General features: G+C 27.3%; 2 protein-coding genes across 7 annotated transcripts in view; both read right to left on the bottom strand.

Annotated features, from left to right (window-relative positions):
• LOC126904268 (uncharacterized) overlaps nt 1–2,697 on the bottom strand; it is a 52,354-nt gene extending 49,657 nt beyond the window's left edge. The window contains exon 1 of one of the 3 annotated variants that reach the window (XM_050683164.1): nt 2,517–2,697. In XM_050683164.1, coding sequence (XP_050539121.1) covers nt 2,517–2,606 — 90 coding nt within the window. In that variant the 5' untranslated portion in view covers nt 2,607–2,697. The remainder of the gene's footprint in view (nt 1–2,516) is intronic. The other 2 variants (XM_050683166.1, XM_050683165.1) reach the window with 2 other exon arrangements.
• Nucleotides 2,698–7,086: 4,389 nt separating this feature from the next.
• On the bottom strand, nt 7,087–22,385 carry LOC126904266 (uncharacterized). 4 transcript variants are annotated; one of them, XM_050683157.1, is made up of 7 exons: nt 21,990–22,385; nt 21,469–21,587; nt 19,706–19,792; nt 17,037–17,075; nt 13,838–14,149; nt 10,740–10,830; nt 7,087–7,364 (listed from the first exon to the last, which is right to left on the bottom strand). In XM_050683157.1, exons 2-7 carry the CDS (start codon nt 21,481–21,483, stop codon nt 7,162–7,164), a joined length of 747 nt encoding a protein of 248 aa, XP_050539114.1. In that variant the 5' UTR covers nt 21,484–21,587; nt 21,990–22,385; the 3' UTR covers nt 7,087–7,161. The 4 variants fall into 4 exon arrangements, with proteins under 4 accessions (XP_050539114.1, XP_050539115.1, XP_050539113.1 ...); XM_050683158.1 differs by lacking the exon at nt 21,990–22,385 and having other exon boundaries at nt 21,469–21,724; XM_050683156.1 differs by lacking the exons at nt 21,469–21,587; nt 21,990–22,385 and adding an exon at nt 21,211–21,363.
• Nucleotides 22,386–22,574: the final 189 nt, after the last annotated feature.

Genomic DNA, 22,574 nt, shown 5'->3' with positions numbered 1-22,574 from the left:
AACAAAGCGTGGCGGAGACAATGGTTCTTATCAGCCGTTTCAACCACCAATCTGTTGAACTGTCGAATAGTGACGGCGCATGTCAAAAACCAGTTGTTAGATCGCTGGGATATGTGTCGATTATTTTCGATTTTATTCTCTCGCCTTTTTTTGTCTTTTGGCGAGATTTTTTACATGAGGTAATTGTGTTATTGTTTGTTATTTAATCCTCTCCATTTCCCTTAATAAAGTGTCGGTGACCGAAAAGAAAATATTCGACGGTTTGAAAATTGTTAAATTCCGGCAGTGTTTTTTGCCATTAACTAATAATGTGCAATTAGCAAGACAAATAGGTTTCAAAAATCACTCGGATTATTGTCCTTTATCTCATGATATAGAACTGTGTGTTTTTATTGCGGTGGTCATCTGTTAGCGGAGTCACGGACGTGCTGAGTAGAAGACAACAGGTCGGATCGGTTTAGATTATTCTTGTAAATATATATATATATATATATAAATTTAAAAAAGTGCCTGTAAAATATTAATTAAATACGGGGACGCTCATCTAATTATACCATATATTTTACATTATTAATATAATACAACTATAAAGAAGATGAATTAAATAGTCAATTAAATGATTCATTTTCAGACATGAATTTATCAATGGCATAATTATTTTTGACATGGATAAAACTAAAATATTCATATTTATATATCAATGTAATCGTATAACAATTAATAATAAATAATGACTTATTTTATTTATAGAACTAGAGTAAAAATCCTGTAAAACATACGATTTTTAGGGAAATACTCGTTTATTCTAGGTAAATGCAGTATGTACAGTTCAAATATTATCGAGCTCAAAAATTTTTTTTTTATATAGTGTAGCTGATGACTTGCTCTACAAGCCACATGAATGGATTAACGTGTAATTTTGCGTAATTTTTAATTAATCTCTTTAAACGAGCAAACTAGAGAAAAAAACGAAAAAATTCGAATTTTTTTTTGAGTATAAATTTGTTAAGTTCCACAAAAATAAAAAAAATTTTGTTTTTCTTTTTCATTTGAAAAAGGATATCTTTTTTAACAGGAAAAAAAAAATTTTAATTTTAAATTATGTTTTAAGGCATAAAAAAAAATGTACAAGAATAAACTCAAAATTACCGAAAACGGATAAATTTTAGAAGTATAACATTAAAAGAGCTTTACACCTTCACNAAATTTTAGAAGTATAACATTAAAATAGCTTTACACCTTCACTAAATCAACTTAAGACCTTATAAATTTGTATTAAAACCATTAAGTATGCTATTAATATGATTTGCTAAAAAAAAAAAATTTTAGCAACTTTTAAAAAATGACACTTTTGGCCTTAGTCTTATTACTCTTTAGGGTTATGGCTGACAGTTGATGGACATACCCCTTAGTAGTGTTTTAGGAAAAAGGTTTATAGTTGAGTCAGTTAGGACCAAAAGACTTCATTCATTTGTAAAGCTAATAAGCGATATGATAATAATGTATTATTTACGACAACTGACAATCATAAAATTTATTAAATTTCTTTATAATCCTTTTTGTGAATATCTAATTGAAATTATCACCTTTATTGGATAGAATTATGTCGAGACATATAAAGTATTAAGACCCGTCTAATAAATATATTTTCAATTCGGATACGATATATAAACTGGTATAAAAAATTGCTCTCATGTTAATAAATAATAATACTATAATCATTGTACATTATGATATATAAAATAAAATTAAGTATCAAAAATAATCGATATCAAAATTGAAAATCCAAAAATAAAATATCGATAATTGATTTAAAATTAAAATCGAATATAAACTCATTCAAATAAAATATAAAGAGGGACGGTGTGGCCGAGTCGGTAACGCGGCAGTGTTTGACGCGCACTTCCTCGGGTTCGAAACTCAGTCACGGGTGGCTTCATTTGCCGAACGAGAGATTATTTCGGTAATTGAAGTCGCCATACCTCTCTCCGGCGATGGACTAATCACACGTCCCGAAGTATAAATGGTTAAGAAACTACCTTCCATCTTTGGAGAAGGCCACGATAACCTTTAATGGGCTGATGAGAACGGAAAAAAAAATAAAATGTATAAACGAAATCGAAATTTGATACGTGGTATAATACACGTAATATGAATTATTATTATTACTAATAATTCCTAAAGTGATAAAGTTTTTATTTAATAATATTATGTTTTGCGTTTAACTATGATATTTAAATGTAATTAAATTTATAACTATTATTAATAACAATGTTTTATTGAAGTTTTTTCCAAAAATTTCTTTTCAATATATTTAAGAATATATTTTAATTAGAAATTTCTGTTAAGAAATTAACATAGAATACTACAATCTAAATTTGTGATATTATAATTTTTTCATAAAATATATGGACAATAATTTTATAAAACGTATAAGATTAGAAGGTAATAAAACAGGTTAAGAATTCTTAGGAAATTTAAATTGGTAGTTATAAATTAAATTTAAATTTATTTACCTTCGAGAACCAATTATTTTTAGGTATTGCTGTAATAAGTATAATATTATGGGATAACCATAGAATTCCGAAAATATTTAATAAAAACATCTTATAGAATCAACTTAAAACTACTCAAACCACGTCAAGTTTTAAATTATAGATAATGGCAAAAATTTTCAATTAAAAATATGTATTATGAAAAGAACTGTTACATAATATTTGGCTTAAGTATATTGTTATGCAAACATTAAACAAATTGTACAAAATTAAATTCAAACATTTTGCGCATGCATTCAGTGAGTGGAATACGTGTTGTACACGTTTTGGATGAATCGGCTTTCTTCAACTGATATGCGGTTAAATCAAAAACTCCAAAAAATATAAATGAAATGCTTTATTCGACGAATTAATTGGGACCGAAAGTTAGAGTGATTTGTAATAATTGCATGGCTTGATTTTTCATTTTATCGTATGCCAGCCAACATTTTAGTCTTCTCAAAATTCTAAATATTAAGGTCGTTTTCAGCTTATTTCGTCGTTTACCGGTTGGGCTGTTCAATAATTATGATGTGGCGTCGTCAAGGCCATAACCTTCTCCTACTACATAGTAACAAAACATAGACGGCGATTCATATTAAAATATAATTTAAAAAAAATGAAAAAACTAAAAGTGTGTTTTTTCAGTTTTTTAGCATATCGAACTAAAAAGTTAAAAATAAGCTTAAAACAATAATGAACGAAAAATACTAGTATTATTGTGAAAAAAATCGTCGGGCGCTCAATATACGAAAAATATGGCACAAAGCCCCCACGTTTTTTTTCGATTGGCGAATCCAATTATCGAACCGATTTCTTGTTCGGCATATGAAGCCTCTCGTAAATGAGTTTCGAACCCGATGATTTTTTTTTTAGCTACGATGCGAAGCTGATAAGGTATTAATTTTACTATGATGTGTTTTTTTTTTCTGTTTCTATGAACGCTCAATCATCTCAGCTCTCTCTGGACCGATTTTGATAAATAATACGTCAAAAAATCACAAATCGTATCTAGTCGAAAACATCCTCAAAAATTAAAAAAAATTCCTTCGTTCTCCATAAATGTGGAAAATCTCCAAAAAAATTACAAATCGCTAAATTTCGACATTTTTATTGAATTTTTTTACTTAAAACTGCCAAAACTTTTTTAAAAATTACCAAATCAATATAATTTTTTTTCAACTAACAACTTTTTCACAAAAAATTTAATTTTTCAACTTAGCTTTTGAAAGTGTTCCGGAAAGTCTGACACTTTTATATATATCTTAAATTAAAGCTAATGTAATGTACTTTATTAAAAAAAAAAATATTCGGACTTTATTTTGTCTTCACGGTGAAAATGGCTACCGATGCTATTTTTAAGTGAAAATTGTCGATTTTATATTTTACATTTTTTACTTTATAATGCTATAACTTATTAAAAAGTGTATGAACTCAACGCAATTTTTTTATGAGAAATAATATTTATATCCCTTTTTTATTCGACATACTTTATCTTAATTAAGATATTATAAAGGAATTAGAGATCATGTAGCTTTTGGAATAATCCACCAATTTTTTATAATTAAACACTATCTAAAGATTTGCATCGAAGCGTTTTTTTTTGATAATGATTTTAATCACTGCCAGAAATCAATATACTTGATCCAACTATGCCACGTCACCACTGTGCTGGGTTTTTTATTTAATTAAAATATAATTATTAATAATTCATACGTAACTGTGCTGGGTTTCTCTACTGTATTTGTGTGTGCTACTACTAGACTATAATATTATATTTATTCTAGACTATAAATTATTAAAATTAATTCAGTTCATATTTCAATTGTAGAATCTTTTTAAACATTAAAAGTTACTAGGAATTGATTACTGTTACTTCTATTTAAGTTATCTATTACGATCAAAATGCAAAAAAATCTTGAGCTTTTCTGATAAATTTACTATAAATAGTTATTATACAATTTCCTAACTGCATATCAATCTTAACGATACAAATTTTAAATTTTTATAAAATTTCCTATTTAATGATGTCACTTCTAATTTGCAAATTGAATTGAAAGTTATGGTAATATATTACCATATTATTTTTTTTAATTATAAATTTTCACAAAAATCAATTTTAAAGGATTAAAAAAATAGTTTCATTATGTCATTTTCCTTATTGTTAACATATTAATAATCAAAATCAATATTAATTTAAAACAATTTTTTTTTGTTCGTAATTATTTTTTTATATGTAAATACTTATTTTTTAATAATATTGTTAATATTATAACTTAAAAGTGATAGAAAAATTCTAATTGCACATTTGAAACATTGCAAAAAGTTGATTTAGAAAAGTATATTTTTGTTTCTGATGAAAGTTCCTTGTAGTCCAGTGTATAAAACTTATAACTTTGTTATAAATAACAAACATTTTTTATGTGAAAATATTGTATCAAGCCCTTTACATTTTTATGTGCGTTAAAAATAAAGAAATATAACTTCTTTATTATTTTTATAATATCTCCGTAAAATTTACAATATTAAATTATTCAATATCAATTTCATACTAAATTTAATTATAATAATTATTATTTATTCATATATTTTAATAATAAATCAAATAACTAATCGGGATAAAATTAAGGGAATAAGAGTTATTGTTGCTTTTGAAATAATCTACTAATTTCTTAAAATTAAACACTATCTACAGCTTTGCATTGAAGTGTTTCTTATGATAGTGATTTTAATCACTGTCAGATATCATTTATACTTATCCTAACTTTGCCACTTCCATACTGTACCGTGACCCCACTGTGCTACCGTTTTTTAATTAATAGTGCGTAAAATAAACTTTAATTTAACATATGTTTAAAGGATGCAGTAATTCCGAAACATTTTAAAACTTATGTTGAAAAGTGAGTTTTGCTATTTTAAATCCCTTTCTGTGAGCAAGTTAAGTGTCAGATCATTATCTAAGGTTTCAATATAAAAAAAAATTTATTTTGATTCGTTCATTTCATAAAGTTATGGCAATTTAAAAAAAAAATCGAAATTTACCGATTTTAAAAATCGTAAGTTTTTGGCGTTTTACCATTTACGGAAAACGAGGGAATTTTTTCAAATTTTGAGAGTAATGTCTTCAATTTGATACCATTTGTGATCTTTTGACGTATCGTTGAAAGAAATCAATTCGGTGAGAGCTTAGAAAAAGTAGTGTCACTACTTTTTTTCAACTCAAAAAAAATAAATAAATACATCATGCTAAAATTAATACTTTATCAGTTTTGCATCGAAGCTAAAAGGTTTAAGATTTTAAGATTAGTAAAGAATTTTGTTTCTACTTATAATACACATAAATATCAGCCAAATTGCATAAAAAAAATATATTTTAAAAAATTTTAAGCTTACTTGAGACCTACTAGAAATATACTATATAATGACGCTAATTATGATATCCACGCTATTAATTTTAGACTTAAAATTTTGGAACTAAAAATTTTGTATTCTACAGTAAAAATCAAACTATTTTGATATGCTTGTCATATTTTTGGTCAAAATACTAAAAACATGTTGAGCAACCAGAAAAATATTTTTTAAAAATTTCAAATTTCCATAAAATTCCCATTTTAATATGTATAATAGAGTTTAAATGGTTCTCGAAATTTCGAAGATCGATTTTTTATGATCCACCTTTACTATACTAGATTAATATTTGAATACATTCATCATAGACTAATTTTAATTGTTACTTACAAAACTTTTCATTTTTTCCAATTTTTTTTAACATGTTAATAATATTTTGAGAGGAAGAACCAGCTGCTACCAATAACTTTTTACTTTTTTCTCGTTGACGAGTAGCGCCACCTTTTCTTTTTTCGACCATTTTAGTAGTATAAGTATAATATATTTTTATTAAATAATAATAAAAATTTTGCTATTTGACTTTATTTTTTGTTCATTATCGTAATCAACTATTACCGTCAACTGCACGGCAAAAATGTTGTGATAAAAACTCTTACGAACATCAATATCAATATCTTGCGTCTCGTAAGAATATCAATGATTCAGTATGATATACTTATGAGATATGAACAACGAACAACGAGAGCGAGAAAAACAATGTTAGTTTTGTTTAACATTGTTTTTCAAAACCAAAGGCATTAAGGCGACAGATCTCGAGAGAGTAAATACAAAATCATAACGGCCAAGCTTCCGATGAGTGGAGTGTTATCACCAGCTGATACACTATCAGTATGACCAACTTGAGCGTTCACCCGAACACTACCTATTGTTATATGTTATTATTATTCTAATGCCCGTCTAAATAAATAAATAAATAAATTTGTCATTTTCTTAATTAATTAATTTTCTATTATGTAAACTAGCTATATATGTACGTTTATTCATTTACAGAATCAAAGTTGGTATCCTTATATGGCATTAGGGATGGTGCTTAAGACAAATTAAAAAATGATAAATCAAGAAATTGTGTAACTAATAAAAAATCAAATATTTATTATCAACATTATTTTTTATTTTAAATCTAAACGTTTATGTTAATGTTTATGTTAAATAAGTTACTCTGTATATATTTATAAAACATTAGCAAGAAAAGTTGAAAAGCAGTGTCGACAGTTCTTTATTAGTCACATACATCTTCAATTAACGAATAATTAAAAAATTTATCTCGTGAAGCGAAAATATAAATACATTTTTCTTCATTTATTTTAGAAAAATCTTGAGTAAAGATGTCTTTAGGAATGTATACCCACTTTTTCCAATTATTATAATATACATATATGCTTGTTTCAATAACAAAACTTGTAGCTATTATTTGGACCATGCCTACGTAAAAACAAAATGGTATCAAAATATTTAGTGATAATTAATATATTTGTTATAAGAAGGATAGTTATTTGGCTTTAGTGAATGTCCAAAAAGTATTAAGGAAAAATATGAATTTTTTGACTAGATATAAATTAATGATATTGATGGATGACCATTTTGACATTCACTAGTTTTACAAAAGCATATTCAAGCAAGATTTTCTTAAGGAAGCTATTTTAACTTGTATGTTAATTTTTTAATAAATTTTCATAACTGTCAGGATACTCTTAAGTACTATTTATTAATTTAGTTAAGATTAAAATTATATTTTAAAATTATGGCATCAGTCCTTGTTGATTGTCGTATACGCTCAAAACTTGTTGCACCATTCCTACAAACTTCTTTTTAAAAATAATAACAGTAATAAAAGATAATTATTGAGCTCTAATATTACTATGTATTGGAAGCTATAAATAATTGTAAACTATCAAAATTTGATAAAATTGCTTCATTTTTTATTTTATATACATATATTTTTGAATCATCCGTTCTATTTTTTCTATTGGATTCTGTTATTTTATTAGGTATACGATCAAAGTTCTGTTGTTTTGCAAACGAAAACGTTCGCCAAATGGATTCTATTGTTCTAATAGTTATACGTACAAAATATTATTGAACGTTCATGTTCCACGATTGTTTGCAGTTTATTGTTTAATAAGTAAATATTTCCTAGGCTGTGCTACTCCTGATGTTGTTGAATTGTCACCCAATCCTTAAATGAAATACGATTTGCCCAAGGATTTTTTGAGGATCTTGAATTTGGTATATTCCCTTTTTTTAATTCCGAGTAAATAAGTTTTATTGGTCTGCATGAAATACTTTATTTTCTTTCAAAGAATCACTCAAAATATTCCTATTCATTTTCATCAGTTTTACCGTTGTTCTAATAAATATTACCCAAATTATCCACAACACTACTGCGACCGGCCTTGGGCCTATTTTTGAATCGTCCGTTCTACTAACGGATTTTATTGTTTTATAAGTTATACGATAAAAATTTTAATGCTCAATAAACGTTTACGCTCTACGATTGTTTGAAATTTATTGTAATAATTTAAATAAAAATTTTGTATTATAAATTTACTATTAAAATATAATATTTTACAATAAAAAAAATATGCGAAAGTAAAATACAGATTAAACCTAACAAATTTTAATAATAAAATTTAATGATCTACTTTATTTGATATTGTTTAAAAATTGTATATTATATGTAGATAAATATATTATTTTTAGTAATTTTTAATATTTAACTAAAAAATTTTGTTTGTAAATTTCAAACATTTTCTTAAATGTATGTTTTTTATTACAACAGAATTAATTATTACAGTAATTATTATAATAAATACATTTTATTATAAAAAAAAAACGTTAGCATAGTGGAGTCATGGCACAGTATGGACGTGGCATAATGAGACAAGTATAAATGATATCTGACAGTGATTAAAATCACTGTCATAAGAAACACTTCAATGCAAAGCTGTAGATAGTGTTTAATTTTAAGATATTGGTTGATTATTCCAAAAGTAAAATTAACTCCTATCTTTTGTCTTAAGTACCACAATAACATTGTTTATTTACACGGAAATTACATTTTTTGTTCAATTTTGACGGTCATTTGCACATAGAAGATAGGTCGTCGCGTTTTGGACAAATTTTTTTTTTTAACTTATAGTACATAATGTAAGTTTTCATTTAACAAATATTCAAAGGTGGCAGTATTTCCAGAACATTTTCAAAAATTAAGTTGAAAAAGTTCTACATTTTATACGTATGTTTCAAGTTTTGAACGCCCCTTGTACGAGGTATGATAAAAAAATACCCGGATAGTGTTTAATTTTAAGAAATTGGTGGATTATTCCAAAAGCATAATTAACTCCTATTTTTTGTTCTACTTCGACTGCCATTTGCACATAGAAAATAGGTCTTCAGTAGACATTTTTTTTTTTTTGGACTTCTAGTACATAAAATAAGCTTTATTTTAACATATATTTAAAAGACGCAGTATTCCCGGAACATTTTCAAAGGTTAGGTTGAAAAAGTTCTACTTTTTATGCAAATTTTCAAGTTTTCAAAAATTCAAAAAAGCTATTCCTAACTTTGAGGAGCCAAAATAAGTAAAAAATTATATTTAATTTAAGTTAGATCATATAAATTTTATACTTATTGTTGGCTGTGGCCGACATTTTTAATTACAATATCGTATAACGGTAAAATCCGACCCGAGTAATTGTAGAATTTATAATTATAGTTATTCACTTTTCAGCATTCATATTACAGTATAGCATTTTACATTTACACTTTTAGTTTGAATTCAGTTACAATGGAGTTAAAAATAAAAACCGCTTATTAAGTACGAAGACTTCAAATTTCGTTTTCACAAAACACTTAAAGATGATGCACAGAGATAATCTTGCTGTGTAAAAAATTGTAAGTGTATTTGAAATTATCTCCTACAGATAAAATAGTAGATAGTTATAGTGATTACAGCCACGGTAAAACTAATGAAAATGTCCTAAATAGTAAGAATATTTTGAGTAATTCTTTGAAAAATAAAGTATTAGATAGTATTTCGTGCAAATCAACAAAACTTATTCACTCGGATTTTAAAAAATGACACAATATTCATCTTGCACGTTTATTTGAGTACCCTCTACTAACAGGTTCCATTGAAGAATTACACAACCAACCTCTTGGTGATGTTTCTTGGGTAACGCTTATAGGCTGATACATACCCCAAAAAAATTTGAACCGCAACTCACCAACATCGCATTTGACACACCGTTCTATTACGAACCTACATGCTCGTCACAGCGTTTACCATATAAACATACATAAGATAAAATCATAACGTATACGTTTGTGAACGAACAATTTAAAAATAGACGCCCAAGTATAAAACTGTTAATAACTTTTATTAGTCCAAAAGTTTTCTAATTAAATCATTTCATTATTTTTAAGCTAGTTGAACATACAAGGTGTTCAGTAAGTAAGGTAACAGGTCAATTGTTACAAACAATGAGAACAATAGAAATCCTTTACTTTCTGAACACTTTATATATGTTTCTATTTAAAAGACTAAACTAATACTATTTTAAAAAGAACAGAGGGGGATAGTACCTATTTTTTTGATAATTTTAGAACATAGCAGCACATTTACAATAATAATTAACTTTTGGAAATATTTTAGGGTTTTGAAGATATTGCGTGAGTATAAATATATAGTTAATCAATTTGTATGTTTTATCATATCTCAAAAATTGGGATATCATGAATATTAAATTTGTCGAGTAACCAAAATCTTTTTTATTTAAATATTAATAAAAAGAATACCAGTTGTATTAAATTTTCCATCCTTAAAATATTTTTCTTTTTTGTCAAAACCTCCTAATAAATTAATAATATTTTCGTTTTCATTTATTGCCTGTAAAATAAATTGATAAATTAATAGAAAAAAGTACACATTTTTATTTTATAATTATGCTACTGAGTTTATTACAGGGCAATGATGTGTTATGAATAATATTAAAATTATAAAGGTTAAAACAAAATGTTTTTCAAAACGTAATCAAAAAACAAAAGCACAACACATTTGGGTCACGGTTTAGTTAAAACGCGTCATATTTGGGACAAATTACTATGATATCTATTGTTAGGTACATTTTTAACATTACATTAAACCAATGATAACCCAGGAATATTATAGTTATTATGCAATGTTTTTCGTAGCAATATGTAATTTTTAAAATTTTTGTCAAATATGTTTAAGAACTTAAGTTAGTTCATTAGTTAATTAATTAATAAATATAAGTACGGAAATATCCTTTCATGCACCTCCACAAATGAATCTGTCGAAAAAATTATGACTAAAAAAAATATTATTTGTAAAGATCTGGATTAAATTAAACAATTTTTATTTTCTAAGATCATGTTATTTTGTGGTAAGATTATATAGTAGCAGTTGTGACTGGTGGGTGCTGTTCATAGGGGTGGGACTTTAAATTTAATACCGCTAGTCATAGGTATGAAAAATTGTCAAAGTAAATATAATGAAATAAAACACAATACACATATTATTTTAAAGGTCGCAGTGAAAATAGAAATGAAAATAATAATAATAATAGTGATTATATCAATAAATATGAGTGTACACGAAGTTAATTCTAAAAATAAATTACCAATATAGTAGTATACTAATATTTTACCATATTGACGCCGCTGCCGGTCGTCCAAAAACTGCTCGTGTGCGCATGCGTACCTGCATATAATGAGGGAAACAACTTTGATGTTCGCACACGACTAATGTATTTTAACTATTTTNAAACACAATACACATATTATTTTAAAGGTCGCAGTGAAAATAGAAATGAAAATAATAATAATAATAGTGATTATATCAATAAAGATGAGTGTACACGAAGTTAATTCTAAAAATAAATTACCAATATAGTAGTATACTAATATTTTACTATATTGACGCCGCTGCCGGTCGTCCAAAAACTGCTCGTGTGCGCATGCGTACCCGCATATAATGAGGGAAACAACTTTGATGTTCGCACACGACTAATGTATTTTAACTATTTTACTATTTAAAAATTTGCATTTTTAATAAAAATGTATAATTCAGAACATACATCATCTACGCTCACATCAGCTGTCCTCATATCGCATTCAATAACATCCCTCAATCTCATTTTTGGTCTTCCTCTACCTCTTTTTTCCTTCAACATTCATTTCTTTAACTGTTCTTACAGCTTACGATTCTTCTCTCCTCATAAAATGACCAAACCATCTAAGTCTATTTTCTCTAATCTTATCCACATTGATGCTACACCTATACTCCCTCTTATATGCTCATTTCTTATCCTATCTTCTCTAGTCACTCTAATTATCCATCTAAGCATTCTCATCTCTGCTACACTCATTCTATGCTCGACTTTCTTATCAACAGCCCAACACTCTGAACCATACATCATAGCTGGCCTTATTACAGTCTTGTAAAATTTACCTTTCAGTCTCATTGGAATTCTTTTATCGCATAAGATACCAGACGCATCTCTCCACTTCAACCACCCGCGCTTTATTTTGTGTCTTACAACCTCGTCAATACCACCACTCTTTTGCACAACTGACCCTAATTACTTAAAACTCTCCACCTCTCCAATCACATCCTCGCTTATTGTCACTGACATCCTCATTTCACCTACCTCGTGTTTTCCTTTTCAAAATCGTACTCTATAGACTCTGTCTTACTTCTACTTATTATTAAACTCTTTTTTTCAATAGCTGATATCCCCACCTCTAGCCTTTGGTTAATTTCTTCCCTATTTTCTCCTATTAATACTATATCGTCAGCAAACAACATGCACCACGGCACCTTTCCTTATATTTATCTAGTAATTGAGTCCAACTCAACAAAATTAGTTATTATATTACATTCAAATTCAAGTTATTACATTGTAAATTTAGTCTAGCAAATTACGTTTATATATTTACGTATAATACGCGTCTTTATAGTTGTTTTTTGTAGCTTTATGAATTAAAAATGTTAAATATTTCTTAGTTTTGAGTTAATATTATAAATATATTTTTAATTTAAAAAATTATTCTGCTAAAAAATTTTGATTTTTATTTCCTTATAGTTAATATGAAGGCTTTGAATTATACACATTTATAATTTTTTTAAGTTATTATGAACACACTATCAGCCAGTACAAATCTATATCAGTTGATTTAGAATTGAAAATTTTTTACCTCTCACGTTTGCTATAAAATAATCAAGAGAACCAAATTTCAGTTATAAAATGTTTGACTCCTTGTTTAAAATAGTTCCAGCACCCATATTAATTCGTAAAAATAAAGTTTTTCTTTTATTCAAACCTATGCCGAGTTTCGTTTATATTAGGTTTCTTTTAGTTATCAAGAAGCCTAGGAATTATACGCATTATAATTTTTTAAGTTATTCTGGACACACCATTAGCCAGTACAAAAATTTATCGATTGACTTAAAATGAGTTGTTATCAAGATTACAGTTTTGTAGGTGGTAGGGGATTACCCACCACGTAAAACGAATAATATATCTATACTACTTTAAAATCCTATGACAGAATTGCACAAACTTTGGACCCTCGAAATTGTCTCAATTAAAATTTTTAATGTATATAATTCCTAGCCCTAGTTATTATTTATAAAAATATTTTTTTGGTTTTAATGGAATGCTACCATCCTACAGTTTTGTTTTACTCTTTTAATAATATAATCTCATAGAATATTTTTGCTTTACACACCTTCATTCGTAAAATTCAATGTTTTATTAATCATTATTTTTTTTGTTTCGTAAAATATTACCAAACTTTAAGCTTCACTATGAATAATACTTATTAAAATAGTATGATTATGATTATAACATATATTCATATTATATTATTACTTTTAAAACCTTTTCACGTAAAAGTTTGTAATTCTTATATGTCCCACTAAATAAATAAGATATTATTTTATAATATTTGTTATCTCTCCAAACGACATTTTCTTCATTATTCAATTTTGGAGATTTCAACTGTTTATTACAATTAATAAGAGTGATAGGTGTTAATGTTTTGAAATCTAATTTTCTACTTATATTTTTCCGCCACTCCGAATCAACTGGTTGAAAACGGTGATCAGCTATAAGATATTTAAAAACCAAAACCAATTGACCCTTTTTACTTGTATGACTTTCTGTAATGTGTTTCACACTAGTCTATAATATTCAGTAAAAGTTAATTACAAAATTATTTAAAAAATAAATATAAATTGAGATATTCTGAGAATCATATATGTATTGATTGTTAATTTTTTTTAATATTATAACTTAATACTAAGAAAAAATATACTAAGAAATTTATTTTAAACCATTAACTAAGACATTATACATAAATATTATCATTAACTATTTTTAAAAGATATAATTAATTTAGTATTTGACTACTCTTCTTCTTCTTCTTTTTCTACTTCTTCTTCCTCGCCACGGTATAGTAGCGTAAAAATATTTTTCTATGAAGGGAAAAAAAACCCAACACTTCCCAATACTTTAACATCAATAACAACATAATTATGATTTCTAAAGTGAATTAATACAAATTAGAGGTAGCTGATATTATGTTTGGAATAACTTAACAAAAATAGTTCTCTTCTTCTTCTTCCTTGCCTTAATCCCAACTACTTTGAGTCAGCCATACTTATCCTAAACTTTCACATGACACGATCTCCTACGATCATCTACGCTCACATCAGCTGTCCTCATATCGCATTCAATAACATCCCTCAATCTCTTTTTTGGTCTTCCTCTACCTCTTTTTCCTTCAACATTCATTTCTTTAACTGTTATTACGGCTTCCGATTCTTCTCTCCTCGATTTCATCCATTACTATAGAAAATGAGTAAGGGCTTTAAGCAGAACCCTGATGCACTCCTACTATTAGCTGTAAACCTTCTGTTACTCCCCCCTTACTTTTTATACTGGTACAAGTGCCATCATACATATCCTCTATTATATTAATGTACCTCTTCGCGACTACTTTTCTTATTGATGCCTCACACAAAATAATAGCTAAAATGTTGACTACCAGGAATAAATCCAAACTGGTTTTTAGATACTGATGTCTCATTTCTTATTATCTTATCTATTACTTTGACGCGTATCCAATATGTATTGATGAACACCACACAAAATGTTAAGATTCTATAGGCAAATTCCATTTTCAAATAAAAGTATATATATATGTATGTATATATCTATATTTCTATATTCTTAATGATTATGAGTATCGTGCCGCACAAAAACGTAATTAAAAATAACAGCTATATAAATTATTGTTCCGCACAAAACCGTAATTAAAAGAAACAGCTATATAAAATGATTCAACAATCAGTGTTAAAATGAATAAAATAAAATTCGTGCACAGCGAAACACCAGTTACCGTATACGTCGGAGTGAAAACAGAACGCAATATCAGTAATCCATATTCGGCGGCGGCCTTATCTCAGTGTCAAGGGCGGGGAGACAACCAATTGTCATATTAATAGCGGGACGGCTGATATCGTGAGAGACACGGGTGAGCGCCAGCCTAGAGCGACGGGTGGTGCCGTGTCAACTTTTTTCTAAATTTTCATACTATGACTCATAAGCTTTATGCCTTTATAATTTCCACACTATTGTATGTCATCTTTGCCTTCAAATATCAGCACCATAATACTATTCCTCTGTTCATTTGGAATATTTCCTTCTAATAAGATTTTATTAAAAAATTCCTTCAACCACCTTATGCCAACACCGCCTAATATTTTCCATACTTCATCTGGTCCCACTGCTTTATTCTTTTTCATTGATGCCACAGCCTCCGATACCTCTTTCTCACTAATTAAATCTACTAGTCCTTCATTCCACGAAATATCCTCTAACGTCTCTTTTGGATACTACCCCTCATTCAGTAATTTTTCAAAATACTCTTTCCACCTTTTTTTCATTACTTGTGGTTCATAGGGACTTATTACATTCAGCACTTTTTCCTCGAATATCAATTTCACGACTATAATCCTGTCACTTTTCCTAGCAACTTCTACTACTTTACTTTTCATTTCATTTTAAATTCCTCCCTGTGGGCAGGTAAAGGATCAGATATAAAAAAATATATACCCAATGAAAGGTAATAATATCATGCATCTATATAAAAAAAAATTATACTGATTTGGTAATTTTTAAAAAAGTTATGGCAATTTTAAGTAAAAATATTTCGAAAATTAGCGATTTTTAAATTTGTAATTTTTTTGGAGATTTCCCCCATTTACGGGGAACGAGGAAAATTTTTTTCAATTTTTGAGGATAATATCTTCGACTAGATACGATTTGTGATTTTTTGACGTATCATTGAAAGAAATCGGTTCGGTGAGAGCTGAGAAAAAGTGGTAACAGACACAAAAAAAAAATAAACACATCTTAGTAAAACCAATACCTTCTCAGCTTCGCATCGAAGTTAAAATGAAACAAATTCAAAATTTTCATATTTCAAATAGATAACTAATGATGTTTTATTATAATTAACTATTTTTTTTACGACTCGCAATCATATCACGGCGTTCTGTACGTGTCGAGGAAGCGCCAAAAATCCGAAAATCCGATATCCCACCAAAACTCTGGCCGTTACAAGCGTTTGAATATCATCAAATTTTAACGAAAAATAACAAATTTTCTGTATGCCCATAACACATGTACGCGTCCTATTATATCTTATTATATAATAGAACTAGGAAAAAACGCTTTTCTGGAAAAATTACTTAGTGTGCTCGGATTTTCAAACTTTTTTTTTCAACGAAAGTACTCGGTCATCAGACTCCGGAAAAATTATTGGCGAAGGTCGGAAAATTATATTACTTACAGCTTTTTAAATTTAATTTATATTTGGAATCCCAATAAAAAATTTTTTTAAGAAAAATGCTATAGTCTTGTAAGATAATTTAATGTGTTTATTTTTTATATTATTAATTTAAAAAAATGTAACAAATTAAATTCAAAATTTTCATATTTCTAAAAGATAACTCATAATGTTTCTTTATAATTAATTATAATATTTATAATTGTTTACACTTACATTTGATTGTGAATTCGTATTGGCTGAAGCATTTTTTTCCTAAAAATAATTATATAAATTAATTATAAATTGGAGACTTTAATTATTTAAGTATATCCAATAACTGCAATTTTCAAAAATTTTGAATAATATATAAAATTAAATCGCAATCGATCTTGTATATGATTATAAACAAGTACAATTATACGCAGGATGTGTAACTCAAAACATTTTAAAAATATATTATCTCTGAAAACCCAACTTCATAAAAATGTTTTATTTATACCTAGTGATTGATAAAGTACAATATACTCATTCTTTCAGAAATTGTTGAATATGTTAAATTAATTCAAAGAGATAGCAAACTCAATCAATAATTTGGTTTTCAAATCTTATGAAAGTTAATATATATTTTTTTAAAAATTTATCCATATTTATTATTTTATTGTTCATTATTAGCGTTCGTCGTATGTCGGTAGTATAGCGACGTAGACACAAAAAAAGGGACACAAATTAATTAGTACATTAGACATCAAATTCGTCGTTTTTCTCGAGTTCTCCCGTTGGGTACATTGGTCAGCCACAATTAATGAACCACTAATGAGGTAGATTTTAGACTCGCTTGTAAGGTCTAGCACAAAAGTAGCAGACTGAAGAATGGCTCCTCGTCAGCCACCAGCACAACTACCTTTTTACTATACCTACTAATAGACGCTTAAGCCCAAAAACTAGCCATCTCGCATACGAATTGTTAAGATCGACTAAAGGAATATCAACTATAGCTACAAACACGTACACAATTTTAGTAACACGGCGGATATTAAGTATTTATACTAAAAGCAGGTTTCGCATAGTTATCTTTTATTTACGGAACGTAAAATACAAAAAATCAAAATATAATACAACAATATTACATAATATAAATTAAGCCGTTCAGAGTTTCACATGTTAATACGTTCTAAATCGTAACTGGACATTTTTTAGTAAAAACGTCAATCCTCCTTTATTTTACTCGTTTCGCTTTATATATTATTGTTCCCATCGTTATTAACCTGCTTACCCTTCATATTCCTTTTATATGACATTTTTATTTTACTTAAAATTTTTTAATTGTTTACTACAGTAATAAAAACCTTGAACTATACTAATATGGAAGAAATTTGATACCTTCTCAGCTATTTAGTACATTTAAATTTAAATTAATTTAATTAATAAAATTTAATGCGTTTAAAATTTTATCAAGTTCTTTTATTTGACAAGAAAGGTAAGGAATCTAAATAATAGACACGTGTTCTATTATAGAATTAACTGGGAAACAATACGATATAGTTAACACATTTTAAATCTTAAAATTCTGAATAATATACGTTTTAAAATCGCATGTGCTATAACATATTTATTTCTTAAATTATTGATCAATTGATAACATAACCAACATTTTATACTTAATAAACCGTATTTAACGTTGTACCATCAAAGTCAGATATCTAAATCAGATTTTAGTATTTCACAATCATTAGTATTATTCATTAGAAAATATAGTTTTATTTAATAGTCAAATAAAAGATATTTTCAATAACAAAAAAAAAAACAGTAATAGAATGGGGTCGTACTCAGTGTGGTTGTAACATAGTTGAGACAAGAGCTCATTCACAACGTGGTAGCGCCACCCGTTAGCCCGATCCCAGAGTAGGAACCATTTGGCAGGGTTGGTAAAATAACTCACAAACAAATAAATCATAATAAACACAAATCCTAAGTCGCCGGCCTAATCTAGTGACTCAGGTCCTCCTGTGTCGGGCCGCGTGAGTGCCTCTGTTTCAGGCGTTCCACTTTATTTTTTAAGACGGATTCAACGGACACCTGGACAAGCTTCTACGCCTACCAATTCGTCAACATCATGGACCAGACTCAGAACGTCGGGAATTGTCAGATATCATCTATACTTTTCCCAATTATGGCACATCCACACTGTGCCACGACCCTACTGTACTACCATTTTCTAAGCGCTTTCTGACTTTCCCGGGCGATTCGAACGATGGTCGCACGTTGACGCGACTGCTTTGCACCACATAACTATATAACCATAACTCGTTAGAACAGCCTTGGTCAGACATCACTTAGGTGACAGGATAAATCATCTCAACGTGAGTCCGGTTCACTCACCTGTCCAATAATCGGGTCTTAATAACCTGGTCCACTTTCCTCTCGTCGTTTCCTTTGAGAGGTGACACCGCCAACGGAGCATGGTCATCCGCCTGAGCACCAGACGGTCCTCGGGTTCGACTAAGATTATGCCCAGCTGCGCGTTTCTTGGCGGGCGGCAATGTGGACACCGTTTGAACTTTAAACGTTTGTCCTGATTGTAGACAAACGTTTAAAGTTCGTCATAGATTCAGATAAATCGTAGAGTTCTTAAGATTAAAATCACTAACAGATTTCATCTATACTTGTCCCAACTATACCACATTCATACTATGCTGCAACCCTACTGAGCTCATGTTTTTTAAATTAAAATATATACTCTTTACAAAATAATTAGTGTAACATTTAACCAAAAATATTCGGACTCGGTTGATATAAGATATCCGTTGTTGACATTCATGTTTTTGGTTAAAAAAAATTTAATATGAGTATCGCTTACACAAATTAACTTAGAAATTGTCTATATTTTCTATAATATCACTTACATAGTATAGAGAAGTTAAGTCTTCTTCATTGATTAATGGAATTGACAAATCGGAATCAAGACTTTCATACGATGTAGGTGCAAATAGCTATAACATACGAAACTTAGACTACATTACTATTATATTAGTAGTTAAATTGTATTTTTATAGTTAAACATTTTTCTATACTTTTTACTACATTGTGGATTTTGAAATAAAGAAAAAATCATCTAATCTGTGTTTTCTCTTTTAGGAATATAAGATAACCCTGTTATAAATAAATATTTTATCTCCTACATCTCTGAGTAATACTTAGAAATAATTTCATTAGAGATCGCCCGCTTACTTTCTCAAGGATATATAATGGACATTATTCATAAAAAATGGAGGTCTTCATCAATATTTTACCAATTTAAAGTCTGCATCAGTCTTAGTAAATATTTTGTTCTAAAAACTTAGTTTTTTTACTGGATTAATTAGTAAATCTATATAATGCGTAAAAATCATAAAAAAATTATTAATATAGAGTAGAAAAACTGATAATTAAAAATAAGGGAGTTTAGGGTCGATGCCTCTACATTTACAAGTTTAGAATTTGAAACGCATCAGATTTTGAAAGTTTGAAATACAAGAACTACCCTTTTTTTAATTGTTTATATAGATATATGCATTATTAATATGCATATATTAATATAAACAATTTACTTTGATTACATAAAACAATTACTTAAAATTGTAAATTTAATATATTATATTTTTAATTAATAATAATGCGTAATTCTTTATATAAGAAAAAATTAGTAATAATGTTAATTGATAAGTAAATTGGTAGGATTAAGCGTTGGATATAAGATAACACGATTGCAGCTTATAGAAAAAATCTTAAATGAATTCCTTGATATAATTTTTCTATTCAAAAATATAAATCAAGAAATATGAATAACGATTTGTAAAGTTATTATGAAAATTTAAATGAAATCGAAATAAATTGAACATTAGTATGAAAAATTCCGACCCGATGGAACTCAATAGATCGCTACTAATATGGTATTTATACTAATTTACTGTCACTGTATTCATTGGCTTAAAATAATATTAAATAATCAAAGTTAACAGAATTTTATTTACCATTTTTTTATGTTATTTTTAGGTGGGATAAAAATAACCACTTAAACGTGTTTAATTTTATGTATCGACAGACAATTAATTTTAAAAAATGTGTGTTATAAAAAATAATAGATATATTTTACATTTTTTACTGTTTAAAATCGGTAAAATTTTGTGTATTTTATAATGGATTATTATACAATAACTAAAGTACATTGACGCTCAACAATTTCTTTTCAGTGCATTAAAGAAATGTCTATTTAGATATGTCCAAATTAGAACACTATATTCGTAATATTTTAATTAGTTGCGTAAAATAAATGTAATATAATTTCATAAAATCTATAAGTTTAGAATATGATAAACTACTAGATATTCTTAGATGATATTTTTTGTAGTTATAAATTAAATGTATTTACTTTTGAGAACAAATTGTTTTTTAGTCCTAGTGTAGTATACATAATATTGTGGAATAACCATAAAATTCCAAAAATATTTAATAAATGCATCTTATAGAATCAACTAAAACCACTCAAACTACGTCAAAGTTTAAAATATAGATTATGGCTGAAATTTTCATTTTATGTATTATGAAAAGAACTTCTACATAATATTTGGCTCCATTATATTTTTATGGAAACATTAAACAAAATGTACAAAAATAAAATGCAAACAACCTTTTTTTTGCGCATACATTCCGTAAGTAGCTACGTGTCGATGCGCTTTGGATGAATTTGATTATTCCACCAGATGTATCGATATACACAATGTAAAAGGCGTAACTCACTATTTCAATCTGTACAGAAAAATTATACATTTAGACTTGTAATAACCTGTAATTTACTCGATATATATAATAACATTTATTTAGTAAATTTGTATGATAAAAACTCATACATAAAAATTATAAATATGGATTTATAAAAATAATAAAGAATGTTAAGTTCATTGATTTATTATCTGACCTTCGCTTGTTAATAATTATTTCAACTATGAAATTCAAATTGTATTTTATCATATTCCTACATTTTTTCTGGAAATAATTATTATTAAAACTAAATTTTTATAATTTTTGTGTAATATAAAGAGGATTTAAATGGGGTGTATACCTACTTCATAAGTATACCTTTATTGTTTAATATAATCTATAGACATGAATAATTTAAAAAAATGTTTTCATGTTTTTTATGTTACTTACATGTACACGCTGAACTTTTTAAGACTAGCCAGTAGATTTCTTTTAAAATAATAGCTTTTTTGTGAATTTTTTAGAATTTTTTTGTTAATTATATATATCAAATGAAAGATAAATTACATCACAATTAGTGACAATAAAATAATTAGTAATATTTTACTATAACTATAATATATACTAATGTATACATGTGTGAATTGAGAAAAAGTGGCGACAGACAAAATTATTATAAAATTAATATCTTCTGAGCTTCGTGAAAACTCAGTACAATAGAGTCATTGCGTGTCTTTTTATATTGAATTCTGGTAGTGATTAATAGTTTACTCTCTAAAAATAGAACTATTAGTCAGTTATTTATCTCTTCGTTATATTTAAAAGCCTTATCCCGTTTAATTTTACAGTTTCAATCTATCACAATTAAAATAGATTCAGATGAATAATTGTAAATATTTATTTTATTATTTTATTTCTCCGGAGAACAAATATTATTATTTAAATGAATTTATTTAGTATTCAGTACTTATAGTAGTCGAATTAAAATATTTTTAAAAACAATATCTCAATAAATTAAAAATACTTTCTCAGCTT

Source organism: Daktulosphaira vitifoliae, unplaced genomic scaffold (genome assembly GCF_025091365.1).
Source record: "Daktulosphaira vitifoliae isolate Bord-2020 unplaced genomic scaffold, ASM2509136v1 Scaffold_4, whole genome shotgun sequence".
Taxonomy (NCBI): domain Eukaryota; kingdom Metazoa; phylum Arthropoda; class Insecta; order Hemiptera; family Phylloxeridae; genus Daktulosphaira; species Daktulosphaira vitifoliae.
The sequence above is the reverse complement of the archived record's forward strand: the minus strand, read 5'-3'. Positions and strand labels throughout refer to the sequence as shown.